Below are 8,976 nucleotides of genomic sequence, written 5' to 3'. Positions count from 1 at the left end.
AGTAACACCTTATAAATCTCACAAAGGGTCAGTGCTTTAAAAGGCTGACAGATGCAAGCCTTGGCAATGCCAGCATGCGATTCTACTGCCATACTGTCATCCTCAAGCTGAACTTTTTCCTCGTCCTCCACAAGACATAAAAAAATAAAAAGACATGATGGCAATCTGACAGCCAGGTGCAGTCGTCGATCGTTACCGAATGCAGAAAGACTAGCATCCCATCTGTCAAACACTACACCAAACTTCAGGGGCTGTAATACACTGCAATCTTCATGACAAAAGCTATCAGAAACCTGCATTAAGCCCCACTCCTATTGGTAGGCAAGTCCATCGGTCAGATTTGACCTATAGGAGCAGGGCCGGCCGATCAATTTGTTACAGATTTACAGTTTTTGTGATGTGATCGGATTGTAATTTGGCCCCCGTAGTTCAATTAGTCTTCCTCAAGACCGACATGGAGTTAGCATGCGAGCATTCCATATGGTAGAAGCGACAGTGGTGTTAGCTTCTTGATATGGCACACAAGGTATCGAGGAATCCAACCAAGCGAGCCAAAACTCACCAGAGTGCAAGCTTCAAGCATAGGTCACTATCACCTGGATCAGCGTCATCTCGGTTACATATCCCTGCCTGAGCTGCACTGCAGCAATCCAATGCACATTGTCACTTTCATTGGCAGCATTTGCACAGCAAACCTGCTTGTGGGCTGCAACGCTGCCAGTTGTAAAATGCTTTATCCCTCACACAACTTATAGGGAACTTAAATGTCATAGCCATCATTCTGCTGTTGAAACCAAAATCAAAGGTGATGAGAAAAGACACGAGATTATATAAACTGTTTAGTGGTCACAGGTGAACAGCAGTTAGATGGCGATCTGTGTAACGCATTCTTACAAAGAATAACACACTCAACAAAAAATTAAGCATCTATTCCTTTAACAGCTAGCAGCCAGAACACCAGTTTATGAATGATGGTTTATAAAAGTAATCAGATTTGGCTTAAAATGGTTTGTGCCGTAAAAGGCATAACTTCTCACTGTCCGATGATTACATGAGAAAACAAGTAAATTTAAGTTCACTGACTGTTCCAGTCAAGGTACGTTTCTGTGACTGACATATGGTCAATATGGTCTTTCAGTCAAACCATGTCAACTTTTATTGAAAACAGTAACTCAATGCTTTGACACAAACAAATGGAAGCAACAACACACACACGTGCCGATCAGACTTTTCGACACTTCATGAGATTAAGACAACATGGAACAAAAACATCCACTGTTTACAATTGCACCACTAATGCAGCAATAGTTAAAAAGAATGGTATTTTTCTGCGACACACCACGTGGCCAATATGGTGTTCATATCACACCCTGTAACTTTTACTGACAAACCGTGACTCAATGTATTGAAAATAAATGAAAGCAACAAGGTACACATGCCGATCAGGCTTGACACTTCAATCTGTCACTCTGAACAAAACAAAATAACCACTGTCCACAATCGCATCACCAACACAGCAATAGTTTCTCAGAGTTGAACCAGCTTTCATAGCACAACCACAAGTGACTTTCCACTCATTCCACCAGAAGTGAAGCTGACAGCACTGGTCCTGTAGAAATGGTCTGTGTTGCTGCATTTGTAACTGCTCCTCGTCGTGCTCTCGCCAGTGGGTGGAGCCCAATGACCAGAAGCAGTACAGAATCCTCTATGTTACCCAATGCCCGTGCCGCTACCTTCTTCCCTGTATGAAGCTCTGACCACTTGAGACTAGCAGAGACGCCCGGGTCTGCAATAAGCTTGACAGGAACACCTTGAACACTGGACTTGAGTATTGCAACAGTAGGCATGACGAGAACAACAGTTGCTGGTACCGAGTACACGAGGTTGGGACTCTCATAACTGGTGCTGGGAAAAGGAAGGGCATCATCATGGCCCCAGTGACTGGCTCTGGTAGAAGCACTTGTGACAGATCCAGTCACAGGCATAGTCAAATGCAACATATGTGGACCATCCCCAGCTATGAGACCAACAGATTTCAGTGGCTGCTTTCTATGCGAAGAGTCAAGTGGAATTTGTTCAAAGACCTCTTCATCAGTCAATACATCTTGCTCCAGATCACAAGCAGCTGCTTGGCCACCATTATCATCAAAGCCTTCTGCCACAGTGTCTGCCTCATCATGTTTATTTCCATTGGCTTGTGGTGGTACAGACCTGCAGGATCCAGATTTTAGGCTAGAGGACCAGCTGTAACCTTTAGATGATGTATAAGGTGACAAGGAGGCCAAATATTTTATGTTCGTTTCATGAGCACCTGGCAACTTCCCATCTTTCGCTACTTTCTCACTGGAGCCAAGGACAGGTACTTGAGCAGATGATGCTAGCGGCTCCTTCCTTTGCCCTCCTGCAGCAACTGGAGGTGGCTCTATGTCCCATATGGCAGATCCAGTCCAACCATCCAGACTTCCATCTAGTGCTCCATGGCCTGCTGTGTTACTCTGGGGAGCAGATGCCGTAGAAACCTTGGATGGTGCCACGTGTTGCGCATGGCTGACATCCTGTAGTGGAGCAATAGATGCCGCGCTCCGAGACATACTATGTGACGCTGAGAAGAATTCAGCTATGGCTTGCGAGCATTTCTCACTCCCTTCGTCGGCAGCAGCAGCAATCTTCATTAGCATAGCACAAGGATCCAACGTCTGACCTGAAAAGGGATGGCCATTCATCAGCCGTCCAGAATAGGGTGTATTATTCCGCTCTATATCATCGATAGAATCACCTTCAAGAGCTTCCATAGCATCAACACAAGCAGCAACTGCGACGTCAGCACAAGCATCTTGAAAGCGTTCTTCTATGGCCTCTTCGTCTTTCTGTGCAACTTCAATGAATCGGTCTTTTGGGGCCATGCACGGAATGTTTTCCTCATCATCACAAGTTGTGACAGCAGCTGCAGGATGTACTGGCTCAGAATCAGACGCACTAGAATAGAATATGCAGTCATCCCCATTAGTGGAAGTGTTGTCATCACTTGCAGCGTCTGACATGTCCGAATGATGGTTCCCGCCACTACAGGGCCGCATACGTTCACCCTGCCTGCTCTTCTTCTCAGTGTCATCACATGGCATGCTCCCAGCACTCTTCAGTTCCACAATGACCCACTCCGATTCAGGACTGTCCTTGACAGCAATAAACTCCACTTCTTGGCCCACTATAAGATGGTTGAAGTTGGTCGAAGTGGCACTGAGTGCATCTTTCTTGAAAACAACTTCAGCATAATTGTCACAGCTGCCAAATGTAGCAGCAAGCAGTCCACTTTCAGCATCTCGGCTAATAATCCAGCCCATGCCATTGACTGGTGTGCATTTGGTCTCCCCCAGATTTGCATTGTCCTCATTGCTCGAGGTGACAAAATTCTGAGAACAGAGTTCCTGCTTTTTGCGCAGCAGCAACAAATCATCACAAACTTCAAAACGGTCCTTACACATGAGTATTGCCTGCAAAACTGCGCTGCTTGTGTAACTGTGATGAAATCCTTCCTCCCTGAGAGTCTCGAGGACAGACACAAGTTGGGCTTTGCCATAGGCACACTTCAGCAGCTCTTTCTCCACCATCTGTGCAATTTCCTCAAAGTCAGGCAGTGCTGAGTTGGAGACAGCAATGAAGTACTCCTTATTCAAAACAAAAAATTCACTCCTGCGACGCAAGAACTCCATCATTGCTTTGACGTCAGGGACAAGGCACTGAAACAATCTTTCAGTATTTCGTCGGAGGTTTGCATGAAAGACTGCAACTTCAACAATATCTCCAGCTGCCAGCTTCACACACACCTCGGCTAATGCATCCTCCAGAACAGAAAGCAGAGAGTTTGCATACTGGAGAGGCCAGGACAGAATGGCATTGTCCTTCACTATCTTAAACATGTCAAAACAGTTGCTGACCAGAGAGCAAAGCTTTTCAGTCTTGCTCTTTCCCGGTTGCTTGCTAAGCTCCTGGCTGTACTGGTCCTTGACAACATTAAGGTGCCCAAGTATAGTTGAGAATGGCTTGGGGCTTTTAAGCAACAATGCAGCTGCCAGAACACCAACCACCAACCTGAATGCACCAGGCATATTATCAAGAGGGCACGGTTCAACATGTACATCAGTTAGATCCACTCCATCAAGTTTTGTCAGCCACACAACACTAATCGGCTTCAGGACATAAAAAAAGTCATTATACTTCAAGAAGAAATTCACAAACTTGTCCTGGGGGTAAACATCCTCAAAGTAGGCCCTTACAAATGAAGAAGCCTTGGCTAGATTCTCCTGCAGCATACCGATGGGCACTGGATAAGTGTTGACACGCAGAGACTTGATAAGATCGACAAAATACTCCAGCGCTGAAGCTTCATGTGTATTTTCAGATGCTCTCTCAAAGTCATATTCATCAATGTCACTCGAGTCTCTCCTAGGACAATCACCAGAAAGGTACACATTCTTACTTTTGGACATAGCAAACTTGCTTGGCGACTTGAGAAAGAATGACTTGAACGTATCCCTTGTATAAACCTTGTTCAGCCAACCATACACTTTCGGTGGTGTCAGGGCTAGAAAGCTCCAAAGAACTTCTGGTGAAATGGCCTTGACTTGATATGCCTCCAAAAGTTGCATCAGTTCAACGTAGAAGTCAAGAGCCAGCACATTTGGTTGCTTCTTTCCTACATCTAAGTTTGAGTCCTTTTCTGTAGCAAGGCAGATGTTGCCATTCTTACTCACTCTGAAGTGGTTCTGATAGTGCTGAAAAAACTCCACCACATTTTTTCCGTAGTGCTCGGAGAGGTATCCAGTAAGCTTTTGATTCAAACATGCAGAGATCTCTAGGGCAGTCTCTGGTTTCACAACACGCACACCATAGCTGCCAGCCAGGTTGAAGACCTCTAGAAAAAACTTCTCCAGCTGCTTCTCCAGCTGAACGTTTCTTGCATGCCATGTGCTCGCGTTGTCCTCACTGCCAGACACTCTACCCTCGGAAGTGCTGCTGGAAGAGGCAGATTCACAGTTGTTTGCTGCCATAGCCTGGTTCCTTGCAGTTACAGACAGCTCAACTATTCCCGAACTTTCAATAATGAAGTGATCAGCATGGTCCAAAAAGAACTTATCAAACCTACCATAAGGATACTCCTTGCCAATGAAGGAGAAAATAATGAGAGGTGCATCAGCCAAATATTGCTGCAGCTGGTCTACATGAGTCACTTCACCCTGCTGCATGCGGGCCCTTAACACATCTTCAAAAAATTTCACTGCCGCTGCCTCAACATCAATAGCAGCGTTGCCTCCGCGCGAAGATTCCCAAGGAACATCTGCGTGTGGCTCTGAGTAGTCATTCCCTGGTGCTGTAAGTGGCGGAAATTCCTCATCTGGTGGTTGTTCTTCATCTCCATCGAGCATGTCTGTTGGGATCTCTGTTGTCACTGCAAATGCTGTCTTGTGTGCTCTGAAAAAGTCGAGGAAGTTGACTTCAGTGTAGTTACTTCTGACAAAGCGCTGGACATTATCAGGTGCCTCGCAAACCTGCGCAAAGAGGGAGTCCACACTGCAGCTCTGCAGCTCAATTCCAGGACTGTTCAGAACACGGCGGAAAAACTGCACAGTGTCAGCTTCATCTTTGGATATTTCTGCTTCCATACAGTTGACATCAGGTGGCCAGTAATCCTGAAAGTTACAGTCATTCAGAGGAGGCTTTGGTGCCTCACCGACAAGGTACACATTGCCAGAGTTTGAAACGCCAAACACATCAGAGTGGGCCAGTAGGAAGCGTTTTATATCTCTTCCCGGGAAGTTTTTGGTCATCAAGGACTGTACTTCAATTGGAGCTTCTCCAAGGCACTTCTTAAGAGCTACCAAAGGAACAGTCGAGTCTTGGTAAGCATTCATTGATTTCAGCTTGTTTTTGAAGAATTCCACACACATCCTCTCTAGAACTTCAGAGCCATGCATCCTTATGATATCCGATGTCAAGAAGACACGTGTATTTTGAAGTTGGTACACTTCTGGGAAGTGTTTCAAGAACTCTGTCAGGTCACCATTGTACGTAGTCTTGATATACCTCCTAATAGCTACATTTGCACTTGCCAAATAGCCACTCAGATCAGAGACACTAACAGATGACAGTTCAGTCTGCTTTTCACTTTGGATGGCATTGGTGAAGTAGATAAGGCACTGTCTTTCGATGGTGGTCATGGTCGACAGTACTTGGTCACCACCTTAACAAAAACAGAAGGAACAAAGTATGGTTACATTAACAAATTTTGTTTATCAGAACAGTAGGCACAACACAACTACTTTGCGTTTCCGAACATCCTCGACTGCATGTTCAGTTATCGGAATAAATCTACATGCCGCGTAGATTTTTCTTGACCACAAATATGATGCGAATGTTCGGATTTGTCACAAAACCATTTCAAAGATCGCTGACGGAGTGACGCAGTCACTCGGTAGCGCCAATGCTCAGCACAGGCCAAAAGAACGCTAAACACTGCCTCAGTAGGTAGGGCGTTGGACTACTGAGCTAGAGGACCTGGGTTAGATTTCAGCCGCTGTGGCTGCGTTTCGATGAACCCCAGGAGGCGAAATTATCCGAGGCCCTCCACTGCGGCGTCCCTCATAGTCCCGAGTCACTTTGGGAAGTTAAACCCCATAAACCAAAACAGTCGGCGAGGCAAAGCTTCCATTTGAGCACCATAACGAGCTTCTCACTTTCCTCTTAATCAAGTACCAAGGAAGAAAAGTATTAGTACTGAAATAGCTAAGATATGCAAGTACCGAGAGCCATACGTTCAGTGGAAGTTGAGCAATAAGGAAGAACAAGCTCACGAGCGTCGCTTCAAATAGTGCAAAAAGCCCGCGTAACACGAGCAACGAAATGAAAGTGCATTTAACCTGATGCGCGCTGACATGTGCTACGTTCTATCAAAGTTTTTTTTTTTTTTTCGTTTTTTTTTTTTTTATCAGGCATGGCACGCATTCACGAGCTTTGATATCCCTGTCACGCGAGAACGCCTTCATGCGTTCGAATGAAAACGCAACAAAGACGGCAAGGATTAAAAAAACAAAAACAAAAAAACGCAACGTAAGTACATGCGGTGTCGAAGAGGCCCATGTACAGCGATATTTGCTTTAAACCAGTCGGGATGAACGCATCTACGTGGGGGGAAAAATAAATGTTACTTCAATTGCGTTTCGAGCCTGCTGCACATTTCAGCTCGCGAGACGTTCGAAATCCTATGCTGCGCCGATGAGCTTTGTGACTATGCTGCGGAATTCTGCTCTGAAAAATGCACAAGATGAAGTGAACTCCTCCAACTTACCAAGCGGGCTTGACGTTTCATCGAATTCCGAAACCTTGCCACCATTCAACACCGTATGACGCTAAAAAACAGCGAGACACGTTCACACAACGGAGTTCGAGCGAGGCTCACGTCGTGTTTTGATTCAAGAAAAGCGCCACTGGCGCCACCCTACCATACCGCTGCCGCCGCCAGCGATGATTTCTGTGATCACCACCTCATGATATATAACGCTGCAATCGGAAGCGCTTAATTTGTATTTTCTACAAGATTTTTAATGTAATGTTTTTCGTGGGAATGCTCAATCTGGCTATTAGCCATAAAAAGACTCTGAGGCCAACAAAAACAACTCAGAGCAGGCAATGAGCCTCGGGCCTTGATAATTCTCTCTGTCAATAGACTGAAAATACATTTCGTGATCCCTGCCCACGGCTGGTGGAAGCAACGTTACGAGTGCAAAATAACTTCTTTCAACTCTCAAAATAAAACTTTCTGCTCGCACATTTTAATTCAAAACATTTAATAGGAAATATATGAAAAATGTTCAATTCAGAGTTGTGATTTTCAGCACACACACACACACACACAAAAAAAAAAAAACAAAAAAAAAAACCAGCAATTTCATTTGCAGGGGTGTAATTAAGCAGGCTGGAGCATATTGGAACAGCTTGGGGAGCAGTAACAATGCCATTTTGGACCAGCCTTGAATAATGAAAGAAGAGCTTTGGAGAAATTTAATGTTTTGAACCACGTTTCTTAGGCCAACCACCTTTGATTATTGCAGTTTATTCCTGACACACAAAATAGACAATCTGCTTTCTTTCTCTGCAACATAAGCTTTTTCCTATATTTTGACTTGTTAGATTCAAATGTGGAGTCTACCACTGTGATGCGGTCAAGCAATATGGCACTATAGATTGGAGTTGACACCAATGAGCAGCACATTTCTGCTCTATTTGTGCAAATCTTTTTCATTTTTTTATCCTATGCCTCTGCTGATAAATTCACAAGCCTTTAATTGGTACCTTTGGCACACCACCTTATAGTGCTTTAAGTACATGCATGCTTTTGTCTGACATAGACTAAACATGGTTGTCATTGACAAAGGGGCTCGATGTAGAAGTACTGGCTTGTTTTCGCAGCAAAAGCATTAGACCAACTTGTGTATTTTTTGCAGCTGGACAGGTTTCCTAACAGCTTACGGTAGCTTACTCTATCTGCTTCGCTTGCTGCTCTCGCTTCTCTCCACTGGCGATACAGAAGGCTAAGAGAAGGTGCCATGTCATATGCACTGAGCATTTTTTTGCAATTCTCTCCAATTGCTTGTGGCCCATATTATGTTTATTTGCAGCCAAATGTTTATGTTCCATGCTCCCTTAGGTTTCTGAAATTTCATCTGCGTTACAAAACGTGTTACACCTCTGCCACCAGTACACTAGTCATTCCAATGTTCAGCTAAATTTGATAGTAAAACATTGTGGCATGCATTTGGAGCAGTTCTGGAGCAATATTCTGTTTTGGAGCAAAGTGAAGCGGGGAAAGCAGTTTGGAGAAGAATGGAACAAATGGACTTTAACATGATGACCAGTTGGGTTAGTTGGTGCGAATCTAACATATTGAACCAGCAAAAGACACAGAAACACAAGAAATTAAGT

The 8,976-nt window shown here is 44.6% G+C and overlaps 1 protein-coding gene across 1 annotated transcript; it reads right to left on the bottom strand.

Annotated features, from left to right (window-relative positions):
• Positions 1-1,127: 1,127 nt before the first annotated feature.
• Positions 1,128-7,498, bottom strand: LOC146190399 (uncharacterized). Its single transcript, XM_084600882.1, has 2 exons — positions 7,343-7,498; positions 1,128-6,238 (listed from the first exon to the last, which is right to left on the bottom strand). The coding sequence occupies exon 2, from the start codon at positions 6,213-6,215 to the stop codon at positions 1,575-1,577; it is 4,641 nt and encodes a 1,546-aa protein (XP_084457008.1). The 5' UTR covers positions 6,216-6,238; positions 7,343-7,498; the 3' UTR covers positions 1,128-1,574.
• Positions 7,499-8,976: the final 1,478 nt, after the last annotated feature.

This window comes from Amblyomma maculatum, chromosome 4 (assembly GCF_055883805.1).
Source record: "Amblyomma maculatum isolate TAMU_Amacu chromosome 4, ASM5588380v1, whole genome shotgun sequence".
NCBI lineage: Eukaryota > Metazoa > Arthropoda > Arachnida > Ixodida > Ixodidae > Amblyomma > Amblyomma maculatum.
The sequence above is the reverse complement of the archived record's forward strand: the minus strand, read 5'-3'. Positions and strand labels throughout refer to the sequence as shown.

Excerpts from the sequence above, each read along its gene's own strand:
- LOC146190399 (XM_084600882.1), bottom strand. The coding sequence starts at position 6,215 with ATGACCACCATCGAAAGACAGTGCCTTATCTACTTCACCAATGCCATC.